The sequence below is a fragment of the Dermacentor variabilis genome, chromosome 6 (genome assembly GCF_050947875.1).
Source record: "Dermacentor variabilis isolate Ectoservices chromosome 6, ASM5094787v1, whole genome shotgun sequence".
In the NCBI taxonomy this organism is placed as follows: domain Eukaryota; kingdom Metazoa; phylum Arthropoda; class Arachnida; order Ixodida; family Ixodidae; genus Dermacentor; species Dermacentor variabilis.
This window is the reverse complement of record NC_134573.1, coordinates 153,444,139-153,470,203: the sequence shown is the minus strand read 5'-3', so window position 1 is coordinate 153,470,203 and position 26,065 is coordinate 153,444,139. Positions and strand designations below refer to the sequence as shown.

Genomic DNA, 26,065 nt, shown 5'->3' with positions numbered 1-26,065 from the left:
TGAATATTTATTCATAGTACAGAGGCTTTGTTAACATGACACAGAAACTGAACAACAATCGTTATTCTGAAAAGTTTGGTATTTTAAAGTTTGTATACTATTGAAACATTTTTACCTTGAAGCTAGTATAAGTGGTCAGCAGGGGATTTCTGAAAAGTTAATTAATCGAAATGTTTGCTAGCATAGTGTTCGTAGTAGCAAGGTTTTACTGTAGTAGATATTCTCTTCGCAAATTGAATTATTTGAACATTCACTGTTCGATTCGATTTTGTTTGGTGATCTTCAGCTTCAGTCGACTTCCATTAATTCAGCTCTGGCGGGACTGACGAAATTGATTGAATTATCCGGCAGGTCGAATTAAACAAGGTGCAGCAAAAAACGGCATAACATGACACTGATTCATTGGGCACTATTCTCCCAATTCCGACACACTTCCGAATCAAGTGCGCGCCCACTTTCTTTGTGTCCAAAGTTGAAAACTAGCATATAAATTGCATTAAAGCTCTTAAACAAAGTAGAAATCTAACGTTTACGTGATTTTCTAGCAAGAAATATGGGCAAGGGTCTAATATGTGTTGCACATAGCAGCCGTTTTTTTTTTAAAGTCAGCTTCGCCGCATGACATTCCTTTTATGCGGTAAAGCATATGAACACCGCAAAGGCAGTTGTCAATGCTATGAACGTTGTTTTGGTTTTGTATCTGACTGTAACGTGAAAGAAATTTTTGGACTCATTTTACTGAAAAGGAGGTGTGTGTTAAGATGCGGATAAATACGGCATTTCAGTTCACAGGGACGGACAATAATTGGCCAGAGTCAATCCAGAGCACTCTACTGACATATCTCTCATAACCAAGGTGTACATGCCTTCAGAATCAGCCACTCAGTCAAACAGTTTCATGTTCGAGGTTCACCTTTTGCGCTTACGCTTTCACATGACATTACTTGTTATGCCTTTTGCAGGAACGCGAAGAGAAGGCACGCCTTCTGCTGATAGCCAAAATGCAGCAGGCTGCAGAGGAAGCCGAAGCACTACGAAAAGCCAGGCGAAGCCAAAGGTTTCATCACGCGTTACAGCCAGGTCAGGCAGCACAACAGCTTCCCAATTTTGACTCTGGAGGCTCAATCGACGCCGACTTTTCAACATCCTTGGAGAGGATATCGTCATCCATGGCTGGGATATCAAACATTGCCAGTGAAGAACAGACTGACCTATCAACGCAGCAAAATCTCTCCTGTAAGTTATCCAGGTCTAAGCCCACCCTTATTTTTGTGCTCTTCCATGCTTATTCAACCGCGTCCAAGTTTATTGTAGTTGATGGCTCATTGGCTATGGCATCTGTTGTGAAGACACTGTAGCTGTGGTGTTGTGCTGTCAAGTATGAGGCCATGGGTTTAATAGACGACTCTAGAAAGTGGTGCACACCCTCAAGTGGCTCCTGATAAGGGGCATTATGGGACTCAGGAGGAAAGGTGCTCCATTGTTTGCTTCACTTGAAGCTGCCCCCATAGTATTATGTCTACACAATTATGTAACGCACCCCTGAATATAACGTGCACCCAATTTTTACAGACTTTAAAGTTAGAAAATAAAAATACAGCTGCATAAAATGTGCCATTGACATATAAAAGAAATTTATAGCACACCCTTCCATGTTCACGATCAGAAAAAAAAATTTTGTGCAGAATTTGACTGCACAGAAAGGAAGTTTATTTAGTGAGCTTTCATAACGAAAGCGGTGCTTTGTCATTGCCATTTCTGTTTCATTAGCCACGGATACCGAGAACACAGTTGGTGGTATTCTTGAACAATTGCTTTTAGAGATACTGTAATCACTTTTGTGTGGTTTTACGTTCGTCTACACTGGACTTGTCAAAGTATACAGCCGACAGTGTTCCTGGCCCTGTATGCAGATAGTGAGCTTGATGCATTGCTAGAAATGCTGGAAACCATATATGCTGAAGCATGTGATGCTGAGTCGCATGAAATCTCGTGAAAGTGTTATCTTGGAAAGTAATTGATCGAGAATACCGCTCCAGGTCGTTGACCACAAAATGACACACACTTACACTTACAAATGGCACTTACAACCAGTTACCAATGCCACGAACTCGTGTTTGGTTTCGTATCTGAATGTAATGCACAGGCAATTTTTGGACCAGCTATCTCAGAAAAAGGTGCGCATTAAATTTGGGTAAATATGGAATGTACCTTGCCTAACTGGAGTCAAGACAGTCTTTTACTGCCTTAGCTAGTCATAGCACAACAGATTAGAAAGATAAGCGTGACCCCAGTGACCACAAACTACCACGTGTTTCTGCAGCCATCACATTTCCGCGCTGTTAATTGCAGCATAAGCAGGTTTAACACTACCAAAACATATCAAGGCAATTATAAGGAGTAGAGGTAGACTTATGTCGTTCCAACAAGCTCAGTCCGTACGCAATGAGAATATTGCATGAAAACTTTGGTGACGCTTTGCATTCGTTGCTTAATGTCACTGGTTGCCAAATGGGACTGTCGCCCTCACCAATATGTTCATTTTGCCACTCTCATGTCGATATGAAACATTACTTGTTGGGATTCCCAGAATTCGTGGAAGCGTGCAAGACTCTCCTTGAAGGACATAGAGTTGCTCCGTGCACTACTGTGGAAGACCTAAGTTTTCTTGCAAGGACATCGGATTTTCCGGAGAGATGTTCTCCTCCCGTTTCAAGTTACTCTTGCCGAGTATTTTACTTTCTTGCTGCCAGAATGCATATAGTATATTGAGCTTTGAGTGAACGTATATATGCTTTGCTGTAGCCGATATTCTCTTAAGATCCTGCATTTTTGGTTTCGTTATAAGCATTAGAGTACTGATTGAAATAAAGCATGTCTCACCAAAATATATATTTACTTTCTTATATATAAGATAATTCATTATATCCATGTTCATTATGTAGAGTTTTGACTGTACATCATATTTCTTTCTTTCTTTTTCTTCATTTGAACATAATGCACAAACCACTTGATGATAAGCAAAGGCGGCTGACCGATAGGAAACAGTACTTATAAACAAAAAAACTTGGTACCTTTCCACTCTGTGAAGAAGGATGATCATTGAAGCTGTGTACGTGGTCCATTTAAAGGGACACTAAAGGCAAATATTAAGTCAAGGTAAAGTGATAGATTAGTGCTAGAGAATCTCTGAGGCGCCAATATTATTGCAAACAGAGCCCCAATAATAGATAAATTTAGGTAAATGCAAGACATGATTAGAGACTCCCCCGGGACATTCAAGTACTTGCCAAATGTACTTGCACTCCTCAGTTAAATTCTGTCGCTAGCACTCAACCACTCCTTGCAAAAAAGAACCTTTTAGTGTATTATAAGCTGAAATAAAATGCTACTTGTCCAGTTCTTTTCATTAAAAAAAAATACTAATTGAAATTGCCCTTTACAATGATGCAGATGGTTGAAAGGTTTCATTTTCGCTCGACTCAGCGCCTCCCATGCTTTTGCGTTTCCTTAGTTTCGTTACCGCATAGTGTTGCACTAATTTTGCTGGCTCGTGCAACTCGCACAAACTGCAAGTAGCAGAGAATTCAGCTTCCATGTAATGTCGCGGGATGCCCAAGCAGTCTATGCCACTAAGTCTTTCCAAACTAAGTCTTTCCTTTGCACGAAACAAGCGATGCGAGGTTTTTGGAAGGATATTAAAACAGTCCACATCGACTTAGTATTTGCCTTTAGTGTCCCTTTAATGGCAAACTGCACCTCCGCCACAAGTTGGCCCATCATTGCACTAGTACCTTTGGGATTGGCGCACGTATGGGGAGTCCTTAACGTCTGCTTCACCTCTGCTGAGGGTCGGCCCGGCATTGCACTATCTTTGGTATCGGCCCACGTATGGGGAGTGCTTAACGTCTGCTTCACCTCTGCTGAGGGTCAGCCAGGCATTGCACACTCTTCGGGATTGGCCTACGTATGGGGAGTGCTTAACGCTTGCTTCACCTCCGTAATGGGTTAGCCTGGCATTGCACTATCTTCGGTATCGGCCCACGTATGCGGAGTGCTTAATGTCAGCTTCACCTCCGCTGAGGGTCAGCCCGGCATTGCACTATCTTCGGGATTGACCCACATATAGTGAGTGCTTAACGCCTGCTTCACATTCGCCGCATGTCGACCCGGCATTGCACTGTCTTCGGGATCGGCCCGTATAATGCATTTTATTCTAGTAGGGCTGCATCAATCACGGGATGTACTTGACAGCACGTTGGAGGAGAAGGCTTGAGTTTTGTGTCGACACACTGACACGATCCTGGGGGAACTACCCCTTAATAGCTATGCTGTAAAAACTTTGTGAATCCAGCTCCAGAGCCGTTGTTGTTGTTGTTGTTGTTGTTGTTGTTGTTGTTGTTGTTGTAGCCTGTCACACTTGTGACTCCTATCCACGATGGGGGATTGGCTCCATTTGGCTCCAGAGCCAACTTCTTTTCTTTTTTTTCTTTTCCGAAACATTGTAAACTGTGGAGGATTGTCTAGATCAAATATAATTATTGCTCAACGCATTGAAAGGGAGCCCAAAATTTACTTGCCATGTTTGCTTAGTGGCTATGGTGTTGAGCTGCTAAGCAGAAGGTCGCGGGGTCAAATCCTTCTATAGTGGCCGCATTTTGATGGCGGCGAAATGCAAAAACACCCATGTACTTAGATTTAGGTGCACGTTAAAGAATTCTAGGTGGCCAGAAATTGCCAGAGTCCCCCACTACTGCGTGCCTCATAATCAGGTCATGGTTTTGGCACATGAAACCCTATAATTAAATTATTAATTAGGAGCCCAGAAAGTTGTGCAGTGCCTTGCTTGTAACTGTGGTGGTAGCGCAAACTTAGTCTAGGCAAGGTTCTGTGGTACCAGCAATAAAATAACCCGCTGCCATTCATGATGAAATATGCGGTAGAAATTGGCAGTGGTTATAGACGGTGTTCTCAGATGAATTCAAGCGAATTGGCAGATAGCTAGAACAAAGCATACGATTTGAAAAGGTGCCTCGACTGAATCAAAAATGCATTTTACGCAGTAAATTTTCGTGCACTTTTTAGGAGATGACTGAATTTATTGAGAGCACTAGAGAAAATAGTCCGAAACTGGCTGTTGCCGTTGATGACAATGTTAGCTGATGCCAAGCAATGACGGGGATAGTATTGCTAGTAGTAATGGTGATAAGTTGAACATCTGATATTTAGCGCCGATTAATCTTGCCCCTGGTGTTGAATTAATAGAAGTTGAAGGCATTTTTTATTAAATGTTTACCTTACCTTTTAGGTAAGCTAAGAGGTTGGTAGAAAGTAGGTGGAGGCCATTATTAGGTGCACTTAAGAACACTATTCTTTTATTTTTTATTTTCAGGTTTAAAGAATTGCATTAAGAATTGTTACTTCTAACTGTCATTTTCGTTCTGTGCTTTATCTGACAGCATTTATGGCCGTGGGCTAGGTGGCTTGTCTTTCTGTTTTGTCCCTTCATAATTTTCTTGACTGTTGCAGTAGATATCTTGTAAGCATCGACTCATCATACCTGGCAAAGTCTATTTCAAAAGTTTACTTTGATCTTCTGTTTATTTGTATCTGCTTTGCAGTTACATCTGTTAGTGTTGGTTCATAAATCTGCAGCATCTAAACAGAACATTTCAATTTCACACCATGTCCTCAAGTTTGGAAGTGCAATTCTTAAGTCGACTTCTCTTGCAGCTGCGCAAATGTCCTCTCAGACTGCACTGCCAATGCCTCAGCTGCAAGCGTCCATGCCAGCAACGCTAGCTCCCGCGGCTACGGTACGTCCTCTGCGAGGTGATCACAATGTCGCAGCCAGCAACAAAGTGCAGCGTGAAATGTCCAGTCAGACAGACGGTAGCCTTTCTACCTCCATCTGCTCCAGCCGCTGTTCGCTGCTTTCGTCGGCGGGAATGGTGGAAATGAACCCTTACATCGAGAACAGGGTCCTGACTCCGACGAAAGTGCGCATCGCTCAGCATGCTCTGCGATCCCACCAGCAGCATAGTCGTGAGTTTGGCATCCAGACAGACATTTCACTACCTTGTGGATGGAACCACAGTGTTCTCTGTGATGACACGACACATCTGGCTCAAGAGTACGAAACCAGGTATGGGCATCTTTTCTACAGGCCTTATTTGTTAGATTCCATGTTAGACCCACCACGGGGGCTTAGTGGTTTTGCTGCTGAGCACTAGGTTGCGGGTTTGATTTCGAGCAACGACAGCCACATTCTGATAGAAGCTCGAATATCAATCTCTAAGGCTATGTTCACACTTGGGAAATGGCAAGCGGGCGGAAAATCTTTTCCGCGCATGTACAAAATGTTCACGTTTGTTTCACCACTGCAGCGGAAACCACTGCCACTTTCGGCCACATCCATCTAGTTTGTGTACGTTTGTCAGCGTAGTGGCGCTGTTCAGCGCACTATATCAAGACATACGTTCATTCATTGACCCATCAGTTATTAAAAGCCATAATTTCGCGCAACTGCGCGTCATCTTTAACTTTCGTTTACTGTGGAAGATAAAGAAGACATAGTTTCGATATTTTTAGCTAGTTGCTTTTCCCAAATATAGACAATGAACAACAGAAAATGTTAACTTTTACAACCGGATGTTTACATGCTAGTGCAGCTTCTGGTGAAGCGGAACTGCTTTCCACTTCGCCGTGGCAAAAAAATTGGTCCTAGACCGATCGGGCTCGCCGCCTGATTTTCCGCCCATTTCTCCACCTAGGCGGGTGGATATTATCAAGTTTTTTCCACTTCCGCCTGCTCCGAGACCAAGTGTGAACGCAGCCTTAGTGTATCCCAACTGTACTTACCATATTTTTTTTTATTATAATGTGGTCATGATTATAAATCAAGGGTGCAGTTGGGGGACCCGAGAAAAAGAACTGAAGTGTGCAAACTAATGTAAGGTGATATAGAGTAGCCGATGAATTATTGAGACTTGGCAGGGACTGCCGGAAATTTGAAATAATCGGAAATTCCTGGAATAATAAAAATAATCAATACAAGTTATATGCAAATTTTGCCTTGTGGTGTGGCTTCACAGCAGTTAAGCACTCACTGCCATAAAGCCACATTATAAGGTGAAATTCACGCTGCCGGGAAGTTGCACCTCAAGGTGATATTTGCATAAAACACACACTTTATCTTAACTGTTAAAATGTTCAAATTATAGGTGCAGGTTATACATGAAAAGATACGGTAATTGCCTGTCAAGGTTTATTAGTTGCTACAATCTGCACTGCTGTCTAAAATATGGATCACCAAAAAGGTGGCACTGCTGCCATCATATTGAAACAGTAACTGAATCTATTATACTCGCATGTACGATTTGGGGAGGGGGGGGGTGAATTTGATGCTAAGGATTCTGGCAAAAACCTCGTCTTATATTCAAATAACTACTGTTATTGGCCGCAGGATAGAGCTGAATACTACTTCAATATGTCGTGTGTCAGGTTTACGCTGGGTGGGTAGGTGTTTGTGCTAAAAAATATGTCACTTTACAAAAAGAAGTATATTTTGACATACTTGAATTCATTTCAGAGCTTGTCCGTGCAGATGTTTTTGTGCATGTGGCCCAGTGCTTTTCTGTAGAGCGAAGCAAGTGCCAGCTGTTCTTGCATTTTGGTGAACTTTTCAGATATATATTTGTTTTGAATGTAACTGACTGCTATCCCTAGCACATTTTAAAGTTTTCTCAGGTTAGTCGCTTTGTGTTTGCAGAGAGTAAATTGTTGCTTCCTGGAATTTTTATCTTGCTCTAAGCTTTGGGGCTTCAATTACTGTTGAACATATCCATTCATATTTGTGCTCCTAATTCATACAGCTGTATATTTTCTTCGCAAGAAAATGCATGTTTCCATTCAAGCTTGTTAATAATCTCAATGTAACATCTAATTGCTCCTAAGAGTGATTAGTGATTACATTGATTAGTGAATCAGATCCTCTTGATTCTTGAGTGACAAGTCATAAATCTTCATTAACAAATCAGTCATAGTAGTAACTGTCTTTTTCAAGCTGTGCATGAAGCATAGTAGTAATTCCATCTTCTTGAACTCTTGCGAGTCCTACTGATTTTGAAATCTTGCTACACACCCAGGAAATACTGCGATGTGCCCCGACTTTTCTTTTATGACTACCTTAGGTTGTGTACATTATGGACTGTTGTCAGGTGAAATGCTCGTGTGAAAGTGCATTTTGCAGTATCAGGAGGTGGCTGTATAGACAAGTGAATTTGTGTTGATGCTGCTGTGAAGTTCACTGCCCGATATTATTTTTTGGAAGTGGTAGAGGCTCAAACATGCGCTCTTTTTCAATGAGTATTTTCTTATTATAGCGAACTTGTCTTTGCTGTTGTCCATGCCTTGAAAGCCCTTCTGTCCTTGTGCGTTGCTAAGCTGTGCCATGGTATGCAAACTGGCAGTGAGGTGACAAGCTAAGCAAGAAGTTAAACAATACTGACAGCTGTTCACTGTCTATGATATGCAGTACTACTGTGTGCTGGAAGTTGGGCTAAATTGAAAATTTGTTTTATACACTTGTGTTAATGTTTGACTTATCTCATCAACCCATTACTAATTCATGTATAGTAGTACAGTCTCTTCGTGTTCTCCTTCTCCCACTCTCCTTGCCTAGGAGCTGTTTAAGGGAGTTCCCTCCTTACACAAGTGCTGTCCGAAGGCTCCAGCACAGTTTGCCATTGAAAGGAGTCCACAGAAAGCCTTCTGCCTATGCACCACCAGAAAACCTTCGTGAGCCAGCTGCCAGCCAGCGAACTCCCGTGACTGGGAACAAAGGCCGGGTATCAAGTGTGCTTCCTGTTGCCATTGCCCGAAGCAGTGCTCAGAAGCTGCAGGAGCTGCGGAGGCAGCACTGTGAACGAGAGTCTGGAGCACGACAGCTGCGCGGGTTCCCTCAGTTTGCATCGCAGGTTGTTGGCAGGGGAGGCATCGCTGAGAGGAATAGGTAAGCACACAGCCTTCCTTAGAGGTGTCCAGTTATGTGCATTTCACTATGCATTGTTACAGGCCTTGATATAGGTACAGTTCAGCATTTCCGGTTTTTTATTTTTTCTAACATGGAAGAGCGGCCGATTGGGCTAGTTAATAGATTCCATTACATTGGAACGATGTATAGCACAAAGTAGTGTAAACAAGACGTCAGAAAGGAACAAGTACCAGCTTCCAGCTGAAACATTTGGTATACTTTTTAGAATTTTTACTTCCTGTAGAATTTTCTTTTCTGTGAGTATACTCCTGTTTAAAGTAAATTTTCACCGGCTTTTTTCAGTGAACAATTTTTCGCGTCGAGCATTTCTTTTCCTTCGGTGAATCTCCCATTCATTAAGTATGCTGATGCTAAAACGTTCAGTGTAACTGCAGATACTGCTCTTCAACACTGTAGTTGCATCTAGTACAATGAATAACAGATTTAAACAAACAGTCTAGCAAGGGTGAAACCACACATGGTGATGTTGCTATTTGGGAATTAAAATTCAGCACATTGGAACTTCAAACTCAGATAGAGTGAGACATTATTTGTGACATTGTCTAGCTTGATTACCATAATGACAATAACTTGATTATGTAGAGGCCTTATGAGTCATTGCTGAAAAAGACTAAGCATTGCATGTTAAAGGAATTAAATAAGAAAAAAGAAACTGAAATAAGAAAGAACTAATGATACTTTGGGTGGTGGGCTGACATAACCTTAAGCTCACTAGTCTTCTTGTAACGGAGTGCATGAAGGAGTGCATGCTGATTTCTGTCTTACCTTTCTGGTAAATTTGCTTTCAATGACATTATTGGTTGAAATGCGATTCTGGGAAAAAATTCAAAGACCCTTTCTTTCTTTCTTTCTTTCTTTCTTTCTTTCTTTCTTTCTTTCTTTCTTTCTTTCTTTCTTTTTTCAGTTTAAACTGAATATGTAGAAACCTAAATATAGGGTATTTATTTAAAGGGGCCCTGAACCACCTCTCGGGCTTGGTGAAATAACATAGTCTGCGGGTAACCTACGCTGCTGTGAACGTCTCAGCCAAGTTTTGCTGCCGTATGCGATGCGTGGAGCTCGCAAGCAGATCGCGAAGTTGCCTTTCCCTCAAGCGCTCTCTTTTCAACATAAGACCCTGTCCTCACTTTTCTAGACACACTATTTCGTCATAGGATGCACTCTTTTGTCATTCCCTTAGACAGCTGCTATTGGTCGATAGCTGACATCAAGCTGCGGTCGGATACATGGCGTAGACACCGCAGCCATCACGGGCTACTGCCACGAGTCCACTGGCTAAGCGCACTGTGGCTCTCTGAGGACAACCACGTTTAGCTTACGTTTGGCACATCGTAGTTTCCGAAATTGGAACTCCGCCGTTAACATCCGAAATGAAATGTGAACTGCGTGCCACGGTGACGTGTAGAAGGCGGAGTGTTGTGGGCACGCCCCACTGTGCTGCAGCCTTCGCAGTGCAAGTCATTGAAGAAGGAACGGGAGCACAGTGGAGGCCATGTTTAATTGCCAATACCTCCGCTTCTGCTGAACGCATTGAAGTACTTTTTGCAGCGAAGTATTTCTGAAATAGCCTATTTTCACTTTAAATGCCCTCCTCAACTTCGATAAAAAGTGGTTCAGGGCCCCTTGAATATGACAGGCAGCTGACAAGCTCTTGCATTATTAGATATGATAAGGAGAAAGAAATGCTATACCACTTTCATTTATGGGTGTATACTGGTTCCGACAAGCCAGTAGTTATGCTCAGAGAATTTTTCATGCTTATCTCAAGTAATAGTGTAACACATGATTTTTATATCCTACAATGGCAAATTATGTGTTCATGTTGTCTTTATCTGATTTCTTCAGCAGGAGCAGAGCTCCGGTCAGAGTTACGAGTCAGGGACCTCTTCATTTTGAAGAAGAAGCGTTGCAAAATACCACACAGAGTGAAGAGGAAGACAGCACAATTCACGACAGCACCGTGTGCCGTGCAGCCCAGAGTCCTCCCGTGCCAGCTTTGCGTGATAAACTGCTGCCGTCACCCCACCGCTCCACGAAAAACAATGTCTCAAACTCGCCAAACATTTCTTCTGAAGTTCCGCTCACCCCGGGAAAAGCTCCAGTCACCCCAGGAAAAGCTACAGAGACCCCTCCTGCCTCACGCAAGCGCTGGCGGAGGCAGGAGGTGTATGTTCCACAGCAGCCGTTTGGGGAAGCTCAGTCGCCGAAACAAAGCACCCCAAACCGCAGCAGAGTGGGAAACACTCCTGCCCAACCTCTACAACTTCAAGGAATCGTGGAGCGGCAGAGATCGGTGAGCGTCAGTGGGGCACGGCGCAATCAGTCACCGTCACCAGACCGGCGTGCACAGCGCTCTTCTTCTCAGGTGAGGCCCTCCGTGAAAGCTACACATAGTGTAATGTCCAGGCAGGTCACGTCATTCTGGACCTGCATTGCATCTCCAAACCCCTGTTTATTCACCAACTGTCCTCTTAACAAGCAGAGTTAAAATTTCATGTGTTTCTGAACTAGTGCAGCAATACACGACATTAGGATGGAAAGCTGGGCGTGTTGGTTTAGCATATTCTGAGGTGAAGTGTGTGTAGACGACACACATTGGCGCCTTGTCTGTTTATCTCTCTTATGTGTGTCATTGTCTACCTGCCTTTCAACTCAGAATAGTACAGCAAGGTTTCCAGGTTTGGAAAGAACCTAAATGGTTGTTGCGAAGCAAATTGGATTGTTAGGTTGTTGCATGAACAAGGCGACTTATTCGTCAAGCAAATTGCAGCAAATTTAACACAACTTCACCGCAACACAAATATAAGTGCGGTGGTGCATCCTTTACAGGGTTAAGAAATCCTTTGCAGATGTCTGCCAATCTGAATACACCATTCAGCGAAGCTGTATAAGCGAGTTTTCAGACCCTTAGAAAGTACTTGGTGTCTATATGTGGACTTTTCTCAGTAAAGATTCGTTATCGACGTCGTGGTCATGCGGCCACTCTGGACTCCCACGTGGGCTGCGTTGCTGGCTGGTCTTTACCACAGCAGCCATACATACTCCTAGCTAAACTTCAGTGCGGAGCCGGTAAAATGTGACGTGACAAAGGAAAATTGCGGATTACTGCCTAAAAAATCGTGCGAGGAATACGTCTATTTGTGCGAGATATACACCAGGTAACATTTATTTTATCATTATTGGAAATTATGTTTTCAAAGCAAATAAATTTGCGATTCCGACACAGGTACTATTGCTGTTTGATATCAACCAAGCCACCACACGCCCGACTCTGCCGCACGAAAATGGCTGCGAAACTCTCATTAACAGGTTCGCTGCAAAATTCCAGTGGTGCAGGATCTAGCTCAGTGTGTGAATGACAAGTGCGAATTAGTTTCAGTCTGTGAGGATGCCGTGTAGGTTCAGTTGTCAGTTTAATAGGTGATGTCCAAAAATATGGCAGCTATGACGTCACCAGGCCTTTCAGTGACATGCAGCATGGCGAAAGTCCAACCTTCGAGATTGGTTGCCATTACCTCAGCCATTGCTGAGGGATGTAAGGTGGACATGAGTCAAAACATATTTTTGGACTAGTTGGTTTGTTATGACTTACAAAGAACATCGGAGGGCATGAGGGAGAAATAGGGAGATGCTAGGACGGTTACAAGGTGCAAGCCTTGTGATCATCTTGACGTCTCCTTATTAGTTCCTGTTTACTGGCACCTCTTACAAGAATTTAACGCTACTTATTGTGCAACTTCAAATGCAAGTTGTTTCTTGATGCAATGGTTAATTGCAACTGTCTTTGTGTAAGGCGCAAAGTTCTTATGAAATTCACTAAAATTTGTTTAAAATTCCACCAGTATTTGTAATGTTCCTGGGACTCTTTCCGAAAGTAAGAGAAGTAAAACATGATAGTTAGTTCTGTGGGCTTCTAGAAGTATTATTTGCATGTTCATATTTAAGATGATGAATGACGTTTCCAACCAGAGGAATTGGGCAGAATTTCTGATAAAGAAAAGGATGTAGATCAATAAAAAGCAACTTCTCATCTAATTCTTCAATATGCATTACCTTCCAGGTTCAGTTTTTGCTAGCTCAAGAGGTGTTGCATTTAGCTAGATTAATTGTAGGTTCATGCACCTCGTACTTAGATGTTATTGAACTGTTCATAGTGCATGCTGTTCTGAGCCTGTGCTGTGTATCTCGTCACATGAATGGCTGCTTCAATAATTTCTAATCCAGCTTTGTCATGCTGCATGGATGAAAAGTTTTTCCAATGCCCCAAAAAAAGCATTCTTGCCAAGATCATGCAAGCTGGGATACCTCTAAGGCCAGATGTAATATTGTTGCAATGCTCACATATAATTTCCCTGGTGCATTGTCTTGTGCTCCGCAATTATGTACTTCCAAGGTATAACTCATCTTGTCTGTTTCAATGTCATACATACGCTGCATGTTTTTTTGGCAGGAACAGTGTAGAATTGGGCATATGAAAGAAGCAGGTGACACACAGAGACTGGCAAGGCTTGTTGCTGTGTGTTGTCCACTGTTGCTTCCATGTTGTTTCTGTGCTGTTCCTGTTAACGTTCACCATGCAGTGAACGAGAAGAAGGGGAACTGAGGGGCGTGAGTTTTGTTAGTTAAAGATATACTACAATCTAACCTAGACTTCCATGCTTCTCATTCTTACAGGATCCATTGGTTCATCCTGAATTGGTGACCAGCTGCCCGACCCGCCGCCAGGACAAGATCTTGCAGCAGCTATTTACACTTAGACAGGTCAGTTTGTTAACGGCCTCCCATACATAGTGTTAAAAGGAACAGCAGGGTGTAGTAATTCAGTTTCCTTTTCCCACTTTTGTGTTCAGGACAGCAGACCCCTGAACAGGAGCCAGAAAGTTTATTCGATTAACATTAACATTCTTCGTAATGCTATGTTCTTCGTCATTGTTAGTGGGATTGAAATTCAAGTGATGTATCGACACAACTTATTACTGAAGGCACCTTTATTTCTAATCTATAGTGGAGCAAGTAGGCTAAGAATGGTAATTGCAATACATGCATGCACAGCAGCGCAACCACAGAACACAGTGTTAACAACTTCCGATGCCACAAAGAAAGCTGCACTGAACGGGACCTCCCAACCACAGGCAATTTTGTCCTGCTGGCAGTGTAGGATTGGCGTTCAGCATATCTGGCTTCGAATGAACGACGGCCTGATTACACAGGTGTCTTTTTTCAGGCGTAGTATACTCTAATCTTTATTGTCAGCTAGAAGAGCATGCAGTGTCACTTTATCGATCGGACGTGTAATTTTCTTTTTTTGTTGCATGATTGTGGGCGATGTTTCGGAAGCTTTATAGCAGGCAGCAGCAGCACACCAAAGTGGGCGCAGTAGGCTAAAAATTTTAGCCACATTAAAATATAAAATACATTTTCTGTCTTGTTTACTGTGAGTGTGAGTTACCAATCACTTCATTGTCTACTCTTGTTTCCATCCAGGGGCTGCTTATCAAGCAACGGGAGATGGAGAGCCACTTGGTGAAAGTGAATCAGTGATCAGTCTTGGGATGTTCTTCAACTTTCATCGTCGTAGTTTTCATTGTAGGTGCATTCATTATAGCATGGTTTTCTTTATCGGCGCAAGCATGCATTGTAGTCCTCAGCATAAAAGGCTGTGATATCCCACCCAACGCTGTTCACCACAAGTTTAGGAGCCTAGAATAAGCACGTTTGCTTACCTTGCCAGTAGAGCCTTCAAGCAGACCAGTTTAAGAAAGTTACCTGCTGCAGTAGTTTTTTGTATGTCATTATTATGCGTAAGGCTCACGGTCAGCTCTGCTAAGACAGAGCGAACTGGAAGATTCATAAGATACAATATCAAACTTCTAACAAGTGCAAACACTATGAATTTTTTCATCTGAAGAAATTGGAAACTTAGTCGTAAGCCGTAAACATTCACTAGATAAACATGCACTTAAAGAAGGGTCACCGATGAACTCTGTCATCAGTCGTAAATATTCACTAGATAAACATACACTTGAATAAGGGTCACCGATGCCTGCGCGAAGCCGTTGGCACTGGGCTGTGTGTATTAAAAAAATGCTCAGTGCAAATGTCTGTTTTGAGAAGGAAGTGTCCCAATTCAAATTGTAAAAATGTAGTTTTCGAATGAAGTGCTAAAGTGAAGTGCTAAATTTGCATTTGGCACATGCCATGTATCAAACACTTCGTCCTTCTCTGTAATGTTTAGTGCAGTGTTTTGGTTTTAAGTGCTTGCCTCTTTTCAAATGCGTAGTACAACGGGCCTGCATTTGTGTTGCGAGCCTGCAATAATCAAAAGACATGTACTAACTTATGTGATGCATACTAACTTTCAATGTTGTGTGTAGGTGTTAAGATGCTTTTACATAAATGGGTACCACTGCCTTAATCTCACCAGACGTAGTACTACTACCTTTATCATAGGATTAATCCATCAGCGCTAAGCAAGAAGTAGCAGTCATGTTGTTGATGCTGAGTAGAATAGATTTATCGTCTTCATGTTGAAAAACATCTTTCAAGGAGTAGCAGTATGTTTTTGCAACATGGCGTTTCATATAATGCTCATTACATTACATAAATATTGTTACCTTACTCTCTTTTAGTTAAGGTGACTTCTTCATATACCTTGAATGGCCTGTTGTTGTTTCTAATAGTAGTTGTTGTGTAAGTTGTGTATTTATTGCCTTTTACATGTATGTACAGTTTTTTTCTTTATATGCAGTATTTTCTGGCCTGTACATATTTATGTGTACAGCCAGCCCAGATTTGACATCATGCTTTTACACTGATTGCTTGCACGAATTTTTCGAGTTTCAAGCATTGTGGTTTGTATTGCACGAACTCATGTAATATATATTGTTTATCTATTACAGAAAATGTTGTTCTGATTCATACAGTACTTGCTGTGGTCCTTCATAAAACCAAGCCCTGCATATGGCCAATTGATTTTTCACTAAACTTCTTTTTTGATGCCAAAGACAACCATGTACAGTTAAACCTCGAAATAACAGTCAGTAAAGTTGGCACTTTACTTCAATTTATTGAAATTATAACTTTTATGCAAATAAGTACAGTTGCCGACAAATATTTCGTACACGAAAGGGGCTGTAAATATATGCAAATTATTGGGCAATCGAGGAAAGCAAAAAAAGAATCCTGCGAATTTTAATGACAAAAAATAAATAAAAATTAATCTTGTTAAATTTGAGAGCCGGCGACCGATGGTACATTTTCATGCCGTGTCAATGATATCTGCACGTCAGCGGTACGAAGCGAAGCCTGCGAAGCTTTTGCATGCACTCTGCCGCCGCGGCTGATTGTGTCGCCCTCAGTGGGGAGACGATATCAGTGGACTGCTCTCCACGCAGTCTGACCAATGCAGCATCAAAACCCGTCAGATGCTGCAAAGCAAGTCTTGCTTTAAAATCACGTGAAAACGAGGCGACACGTGACAAGCTGTTGTTTACGGTCACCATGTCTGTTGTAAATTTGCAGTGTTGTGTGTGCGTGCCATTTGTCTGAGAAATTGGCCAAGATCCAGTATGGCGTCCGATATTTTGGTAGCTGTTGTGCATTGTTTCTAGCATTGGTTTTACGAATAAAGAAGTCCCAGTTTTGCCTGAAAGCCGAAGCACTGATGGTGATATCAAGGTATTAGACGACTACACAAACGTTCATAGCTTTATCAGCCTTATAAGGTGCAGTAAATGTTCGCTTACTAATTAAATTAACAAGTGTGGTGTCATGTGTGTGCAGGTAAATATGAAGAGCTCTCACTTGATTACTGCGAGCACTTACGGGTGTGATAAAGAGTGCAGGCATATAGGAGTGAATGCTTTGTCTGCCTCTCGCTTCAACGTGTCTCTGGAACTCGCAACCTCCAGCACTATGCGCATAAGAAGACAGTGCACATAAAGCCACCAGTCATCTCGGCCTGCGTATTCACTCAGCCAGCTAGAGGAGGAGACATGCACTCCCCTGCTTCCTTTACACCCCGTGTCGTGGAGCGCACAATTAACCACATAGCGAACTAGCCATGGATGTGATTGATAATTGTGGAGGCTGTTCGATGCGGCGTCACTTTAATTCCGGCTGCAGGGTCGAAACTCGGCAGAACAACGTGCGTAGTGTACTGTGTTCTACTTTAGTCTTTAGATTTGTCCTATTGCTTTTCCTTTCCTCTTTCCTCCCCTCCTTCCTATCTTCCATTTCTGTGTTGCTGTCACCTCCCTTCAGAAGAGTAGGCAGGCGTTGTGCCCCTTCCGGTAGCAGTTGCCATCCTGCTCCTCGCTTTCCCTTTCCTGTTAACTGTGTATATGTGTTCAAAACAAATAATAATAATAATATGCACTTAATAACGTTACTGTGCACTCTCCCCACAGTGCCCATCAAGCTGCCATCCTTCTCAGCTCATCCTCGCATGTTTTTGCTCTCAACCACAAGCGTTTAGTTACTATGTACAGCGTTTGGGCTTCATGCGGAAAGTGACGGCAGGGGTACGGTCTTGCGTTTAGTACTAGCGCCGCTACAGTACTCGTGTTTATCAGAGGTTGTTGCTATCTGTTGCGAGGTGTGGGATTCGAGAGTAGCATGTGCAAGCAGCCGCATGTAATTCAACTGTTTGACCGGCTGCGCTCGCGGCAGTTTTCATTTATTGCCTCGGTATTTCTTTACGGCGGCAGTGAAATTTCATCATATTGAAATTTCATATAAGTATGCTTTGTTATATTGTGGTTCCAAATACGTGGTGTTCAATGCTAAAGAAGTTGTAAAAATTTGCAGAACCCATTTCGCGATGACTGTCGACAGTAATGCATTTAGAATTGAATCAATATAGCGACACAATTTATTGCCACCATTGAAGCGAGTTATGTATGAGGCCTGTACCATGGCAGGAATCCTCTTTCATGCTTCCCTAAAAACACTCGGTGCGATCTAGTGTTGTCACTGCCGCGAAGCCTATGCGTGGCCTGTGAAATGCATGGCAGGCTGGTGCGTGGCAAACGCTTAGAAATGTGTCGTGTGGCAATCGGGCTCCTCTCTCGTGCTTATTTAAGGACATGCTGCGCCATCTGGTGGCACTGCTGAGAAGTTTGTACATGGCCTCCAAGACGAGAAGCTTGGTGGGCCGGTGCCTGTAAACACTGAGAATTGTTCCCTTGCTTGTGACACAGCCAGTGGCACTCTGACCCGAGTTGGCGAGAGGTTCATCAAAGAGCGGCACATACCCAGTGTATTTATTCATGGTGCAACTTGCTAAAGCATTGGCATGAAAGATTTTCATTGAAAAGTGGCACACACCCATTGCACTCATGGCACAGCCTGCTAAAGCATCGGGTTGCTGTCCTTGAGGAACCCTTGTGATGGGGTTAAATTCCACTGTGAATTGGAGAAATTTTAGGCATCTTTTTCGTCATTGTAGAGTGTCATATTCCCAGTGGTACGTACCTACTTACTAAACTAAACTTGTTACCCAAGTTGGCATCAAAGACATTCATTGAAGACCAGCACAAACTTACTGGCACGTTACCCAGTGCTCCAATTCAGCATCCATGAGCTTCCTCAAACAGCAGCACCTACCCAGCCCTACATCTACAGTGACCCATGTCGGCGTGAAAGAGGTTTGTTAGAGAGCGGCACATGTGTACACTTTGCCACATACCCAGTGACCGAAGTTGGTCCGATGGTTGGTTTCAAACTCTGTTACCTGCACACAGCAGCCTGATGCGTTACCCGTTTGACCAAGGACTACCTAGGGACCCAGGTAGGTGGGAAAACTCTTAGATACAAACATACGAACAGAGATAGATAGTTGGTCCCCGGAAAGTGTGGGAACTCTCCTAGGAATGCTAGTGCATTAAAAATTAAATACTTTGTTGTATCAAAAATTTTCATTAATTACAGTTTTAAAGTTCATTATATCGAGGTTCAACTGTACTACCTATTACTACTTTGGCCTCGTAGCTGGCTACAAGTTGCACAGTGCTGTGTGCTTTGCATGAGGTAGGGCACACAGGATATAGGACCTGTGTGTTGGCTTGGTTTTCAGCTTGACATTATACCTATTCAACTCGTGATACACTGACATATGGCATGTTGTCTACCGTCCTTTCTATTCCTCTTGTGTTCGTGTTTTGTACAGCTGCGTTTTCTTACCATGAATGCAGACTCAGGCCTCTGTCGAATGCCTGCAGGTCTATGGTGTTGTCAGATGATATCTTAGAATGGAAACATTATGTAAATAAAAAGCATGGACTGGATGCTCTTTTTTTGTGGTCTGTCAATTTTGGAAGTTCTCATCTAAGCATTGCATGTCTCTAAATATGTTTCCGATGACCAACCAGCCATTGGTGTTACCTCCTCACTTAAGTAAGATGACAGTGTCAGATCTGGAGCATGACTTCTTTTTTCTTGCCATGGAGAACGCTGTCCACTAGGTAATTTATAGCATGTCCATATCTATTCTTGGTGGTAAATTTAGGTAAGCTAGTTACGCAGCGAATTTCTCTCTCTTGCTTCACCGGGTAGAATGAATTCAGCCAGAAGTCTTAATGTGCATTATATCAGTTTTGCTGACTGTGCTTGGAAGCTTTAACTGATATCCCTAGCAGATCATTATGCTTTGCTCCTGAAAACTTGCATTTGTGAAACATGATAGTTGCTTGATTATTCGGGTCAATCACTTAGAATGACAAGTGGAGTCTACACATAGGAGCAGCACAGTAACAAACTTGACAAGTATTTATTGTGCATAATGTGAGCCGCACAAGCAGACGAGATCCATCGCCATCATGACGCATAATTTCACTTGCGGTTTCATAGTGTGAGAGTGCGAGGTCTTCATGCTTGACTGTTATGCTCGCCAGTGAACAGATATTCAAGGAGGTAAAACCGCAGTTGAAATTTTTCTTTTCACAACGGTCTTTAATCATGCAAAAACAAGGTGAATGTGCACATTTCTTTAAAAAATGTATAGACCAAAAATGTCACAAATGTATTTACAAGAATTGGCATGTATTGTGCTTAAACCCATTCTCTGTGTGTGCAAGCACGTGTGAATTTTTAATATTTTTTCTTGTAATGATCAAAGCAAGAACCACTCTGCTGATAAGCGTGTCTACTGAGCATAATTTTAAGGGATGACTTCGTTTTGTTTTTGAGAAGTATGACTCATCAATTAAGTAATCTGTTCGAGGACCCCCCACCAGGTCTGACCATTTTGATCTGACAAACGCAGTGCCTACAATGTGTGCTAACGATCGTGTCTGTTAAGTACTACATCCCTACGCACCGTAGAAAGTACTTAAATTTCAAACCAAATGCCATTTGCCCTTTTCACGGGCACCACGCTCCGAGCCGGAGAGTCGACGTCAATCGCACAAGTGCATCTACATACATGGCAGTGCTACAACATCACTCGCAGTGACACGTGACTTCAAGAATTATTCAAGGCAACATCAGTTATGTTTAGTCTGTTGCTTCACTAAGCCAATTAAAGTTTAGAGAAATAATAAAACATATGAACCAAATATCTGCTTGTTTTTGTTTTACTTTGCACCGTGGCAAGTGAAATGAAACTGTCATTTTATACCATGTTCCAGTGCTGTGATCAAGTTCTTTCATCCTCTCGCATCTGCCTAAGTGCTCATGTCTGTGGCACTGACTTGCACCACTAACCGGGTGTTCTCATGCAGAGTGCGCAAAATCGTCCGCTGCACGAAACCAAGCAAACGCAACAACCCGTGCGAGAGACCGTCACCGGAAGAGCGCTACTCAGCAAAAATGCTAAAGAGGGGGGAAAAAAATGCGAGGCCCATGACGTATCCGTCACACAAGCCTCCGGTTACGGTATAGGACAACGCAGGCAAGGAATTTCGCTTGTGGAGGCTAGACGGGGAAAGGGGAAAGAGCGCGTCTATGTTGGCGGTGACACTCGCCTCCTGAAATACTAATGAGTTTGCGGCGCTTCAAGTATTTCTATCTGTACTATTAATGAACTAATTTGAAAAATTCTTGTGGTGCAATACTCCTTAGAGGGCACGTAACAACTTCCACTGTATAAACAAAATTTGCTATGTGGTCTGGTGAAGGGCCCTTTAACGTAGACAGAGCTAGCACTCTGTTATCTTTTGTTGAAAAAGAACTTGACCATAATGAACCATCCTTTAAATTGCAAGTCATGGTCCCAGTAGCTTCATCTTGTATTGCATGAGTGCACATGAAGCTTGTGAAAAACTGTTGTTGGTGTTTACCCGAGTTGATTTCTTTGGTGATGGTGTTTAGCTTCTTTAATTGGTTATACGAGACACATGTAAGCGCATTCCGCATGTACAAAGCCTTCCTTTATGTTAATTTGCTACTGGCTTTCCACAACATTTTGGCTGCTGACCTCCAAAAGAAAATAATAAAAAAAGAGTGGTTTGCTTAAAATAGGTCATAATTTGATATTTGGTGCTCTTATATTATTGTCTGTATTTGTGGTATCGCAACTTTATCAATTTTATGCCACATGTATTGATGCATTCTGAGTCTTAAAGGCTGTTGTATTATGAGAAACCAGATTGTTGATCTAGCGCATTTTTGCATGTGGAAGTATGTTTACTGAAGTGTTCACTGACTAATAAATTGTAATGAAATTGTAGCTTGTAATGCAGATTGTAATGCAGCACAGTTCACATCATGGTGTTTTGCAATGGCCATGGTTGTACCGAGTCGTGGCTTATGAAAAACTTGAGTTGTGCGTTATGGAAACTTGCTTCTGCAGGTGCCATTGATAGCTACATCACCACGAGTTACTTTCACGCTGTAAATTGTTGATTTTCATGCTTGATTGAAATGGGCTTGCATATTCTATTGAGAAAACTTGCACCAGCAATAACTTTTAGCTTATCCTAACAATCTCATTTTTTTCTGCATTCTTTACGTTCATGATTGATAAGGATGCAAGCTCGTTAAATGGCAACAAGGTCTGTGGACACAGACACCTTTTAATGTGACATAGATGCATCTATGTTATCCTTCGGATATGCAGCATAGGTGGATTCAGCTGATGTACTATATAAAATTACCATATTGTAGTGAGCACTCGTGACATTGACTACTCTCATCTTGCCAGAAAGCGCTCATCATAACTTGTGCACTTTGGCATGGCACGAGCAAAACACAATATGTAATTTTTTTTTCTTGGCAACACAGTGTAACGCTATAATGAAGCTGTCATTTAGAACAAACTTCTGTAACAGTTCTGTAACAGTTATATCTGTGCACGGCTATCCCCAGGTATCTCGCAGTAAGTGGCAGTGGCACATGGTTCGTTCGCATCACGAGGCGTCGTCATCGTCGTCGAGATCAAGTCCTCACACTCGTATCGCACGACACGTCCTTCGTTGTTATCCACGTAACAGATGACACACTAACTCGAGCATTTCCGTTGTTGGCCGTCAGTGTCAGCGGGGGAACAAAAGAAAAACACCCAGGAGGCGCGTACGTCGTCTTCCCATCAGTGGCCTTAGGAGCCGCTACTCGGATGAGTTTCCGGAATCACCCGGCTGATGGTGCCGCATTCGCATGCACTCCAGACGCTTCCAGCAGCGTTCTGTGCCTTCCTCTGGCTGAGTGTAACTACAGCCACTGTAGCGTGACGGGGACATCCACGATCTCGGTTTGTGGTTGGCACCAAGTTCTATTCCATGTTAAGTCAGAACTTGGTGCACCAGTACGCGGGATCGCGGCCGGCGGCGGCTTGCTGCTGTGGTAGTCGAGGCAGTTGCTGAAACCGCTGCGCCGGCCGTTGCTGCGAGATGCGCAGCGTACCGAAGCTCTGTTGGCTGCAGCTGCACAAAAGAATTGGGATGGTGGAGGGCAAGAAAAATGCATCAGTTAATGCCCATTTCAAAGAAATTGGTTGTGACATGAATGTGTAGTGGATGCAATCCGATACACACATTTAAGGCAACTGTTCTTAGGCCCCCTTTAGAGCCATGTCACATCTAAATGGCCTGGTGCTCTTTGACCATACTCGGCCCTTGTGTCATAAAACACGAAATTCATCATCACATATAATATGAGAAGCAGGGAGTAACTTAATTTGCTTACTCAGAACTAGTTACACTTCTGTTTAAAGTGACGCTAAGGAGAAAAACTAAATCAGTTTGGACTGATTGAATATTCTTGTAAAATTCCATTTTTGTTAATTTTTCGGTGCTATGTTGATTATTAAAAGAAAATAAAATGGTGGTCAAAGTCTAATTTTTTCTAAATTTCGTTTCGACACTGCGGTGACTGTACATCATTTTGACGTCACAGATTTCAAAGTATTTCATACTATTTGGGCCATTGGCACAGTATACTTTTTTCAAGCTTGCCAAGTTCTGTATTTGGGCCTTTTAGAATATGATGCAGTCCATCGTTACCATTAAAAAAAGAATTAACTGGATACGAGTAGACTGTCAAATTTATGTTGTCATGCTGAGCCGGTGCAAAACAGGTGGCGTGGCCCCCCATCTTTCGTTGCATAGTTTCTCGCATTCTAAGTCAGTCTTCACAGCATAAGTGGCTTTTAGTGTGTACGTGTGTTGTAGAAGTGTAATTTACTTATGCAGCTTGGTTAATTTTCTCTTTAGTATCCCTTTAACGAAGGAAATGGGAGCCGTTAGTTATTTCATTAAAACGATAACTTTGTTACATTGAAAGCATTTAAAACACTCGTGCGACTAACAATATCTTTTTATTCGAGAGCAAGGAAGGCTGCCGTATTCTTTGCTTGCATATGCACTTTTAATGCCTGTTGAGCACGTTTACCCCTATATCCCCTCAAAGCTTCGTTAAACAGCGTGAAATATAAATTGTGCCCACTGTTGCATACTCCAGGGTAGCGTACCTTACTGCTGCCGAGAAGTAGCGGCGCCTGCCTAACGAAGCTCGACCGACATTACTTATTGGGTAGCGTGGCGTTGTCGGCGGGCTGCAGGCATCCAGTAGATCATGGCGACCAAGCAGGGGCGAGACGATTTGCTAGTGCGAAACTTGCACGGTTTATTCAAAGGTAGTTGAAAGAAAATAAGGAAAGCATGAAGTATGAATTCTCAAGTAAGAAGTCTCTCAAAGTACATTTCGGAGCCCCTTAAATAGCTCTCTACAAGTGTGGGCGGGATCTTGCTTCCATCGATGACACGTGACAGGCACGGAGAGAGGGCCCCTCCTCCTGCAATACCAAGCACGGGAAGGAGAGGTCGATCCTCTCATCGACGAATCCGGGGAGAAGGTCGGGTGAATGACCTCTCCGGTGCACTTGGGCTCCGGTTCAGAGAAGGTCGGGTGAATGACCCCTCCGGTGCACGTGGGCTCCGGTTCAGGTGGGATAGGGTGAATGACCTCTCCGCCACGTGGTGTCAGACGCCAACCCTAACACCACTTCGCTTCTTCGAGGTTTTTGCGGCGTCTTTGCTTAGATCGAAATTTTTGTGAAGTTGGGTTTCGTTAAATCGAGATTTGGCTGTATATTCAATTGGGATTTATTGCACTTAAAAGGAAGTCTGTGCAGCTGCATTACAGACAGTATATCCCATGCTGTAAAGTTTACCCCGATTGAACTGAATCTGCATTATTGTATGCCATGTATGCACGCATGGTGTCAGATATATGCTACATGTTCACAAGCGCAGTATTAAATAGATTGCTGTAGTTTAATTGTATATGTGCTTCTTACCCTTGTGTAAATGTCTCTGACGTTATAGCGCTAAGTGCACTTAGCTTTGCAGCCCGAGCGGTTTGTGCTTATACGGTCAACTCCTTATGGCGCGCCATTTTTGGTTTGGATTCCTCTGTGCTATAATTTGGCGCTTATGTATTTTTTAGAGCGCAGCTCTTTGGCGTCCGTTCCTGGGTTTCGCGTCGTCGTCGGCGTTGTCGTCGGCCTCGTAACCAGCTCCGCCCCCCTTTCATCCCCCCAGCGCTAGCAGCGACCGACTGATACCGCTGGATGCCGCTGACGCCGCTAGAGAGTCAAGATAACGTGACTGCATAGAACACCGTCGCCGCCATGCAGAAAGAGGAGGAAAGGGTCGCTGCTATCTCTTCCCTCCTCCCTTTATCGTGTTGTCCGCTTGCTGCGCGCGCTTCTGCCCCCATCGTTTGCCGCTGGGTGTACACGCCGCCCCCCTCCGCTTCCGCTTACTGCTGGTTGCTCTCGACGGCGGCGATGAGCCTCCGCTTCGGCGGCGCGAACTGCAGGGTCTTCTCGGCGGCGGCGATGAGCTTCTGCTTCAGCCTCGCTTACTGCTGGTTGCTCTCGACGGCGGCGATGAGCCTCCGCTTCGGCGGCGCGAACGGCAGGGTCTTCTCGGCGGCGGCGCTTAGCCTCTGCTTCCCCCACGGCTGTGACAACCTCGCGAGCCACTTGTATAGATCTCGTCTTTGAGAATCAAGCATTGGTGTACCAAGTCGAACATATATCAGTCTATTTCTCCGACCACAAAGCTTCCTTCATGACTGTCAAGAACTGTTAGTGGAGTCTTTGTTAAAGGAATACGTGTGAAAAAAAAAATTCTGTGATAGCGCATACATGTGTTGCTCGATTTCTTTGCCTCAATCTATCCAAAAGGTGAAACAGCTTATTTGCTGCGCTCAAATTTCGCATTAGGAAGTAACGTAATCGTCGGTAATTTTTTCTCTCTCGTTGCTTGTCCTTGTATTTCTATTTCATCGCTTTGCTTGAATTCCTCTTTTCAGCTTAATTTTCTTTTTCTCGTGCAATCAGGCGCTCATTCTGTTGCACATACTGACTCATGACGCATCTTTAATTGCTACATAATTACGTCAAAAAGTACGATGAGGACGCATGATTTGTTTCTATTCCTTTGTTTCTGTACCCTGCGTCATTGATTTTATTTATTTATTTATTTATTTATTTATTTATTTTGGTTCGTGCTTCTTGAGTTAGCGCTGAATTATTCTCAATTCAATATTCCCCATTAATTATTTGCC

At 43.1% G+C, this 26,065-nt stretch overlaps 2 protein-coding genes across 3 annotated transcripts in view; one reads left to right on the top strand and one right to left on the bottom strand.

Moving 5' to 3' along the window:
• LOC142585512 (uncharacterized) overlaps positions 1 to 19,878 on the top strand; it is a 36,595-nt gene extending 16,717 nt beyond the window's left edge. For both annotated transcript variants that reach the window (XM_075696306.1, XM_075696305.1), the window contains exons 11-16: positions 963 to 1,236; positions 5,734 to 6,145; positions 8,684 to 9,013; positions 10,901 to 11,420; positions 13,730 to 13,816; positions 14,540 to 19,878. In XM_075696306.1, coding sequence (XP_075552421.1) covers positions 963 to 1,236; positions 5,734 to 6,145; positions 8,684 to 9,013; positions 10,901 to 11,420; positions 13,730 to 13,816; positions 14,540 to 14,596 — 1,680 coding nt within the window. In that variant the 3' untranslated portion in view covers positions 14,597 to 19,878. The remainder of the gene's footprint in view (positions 1 to 962; positions 1,237 to 5,733; positions 6,146 to 8,683; positions 9,014 to 10,900; positions 11,421 to 13,729; positions 13,817 to 14,539) is intronic.
• Positions 19,879 to 19,984: 106 nt separating this feature from the next.
• LOC142585513 (uncharacterized) overlaps positions 19,985 to 26,065 on the bottom strand; it is a 54,343-nt gene continuing 48,262 nt past the window's right edge. Inside the window, exon 7 of the mRNA XM_075696308.1 lies at positions 19,985 to 22,914. Coding sequence (XP_075552423.1) covers positions 22,779 to 22,914 — 136 coding nt within the window. The 3' untranslated portion in view covers positions 19,985 to 22,778. The remainder of the gene's footprint in view (positions 22,915 to 26,065) is intronic.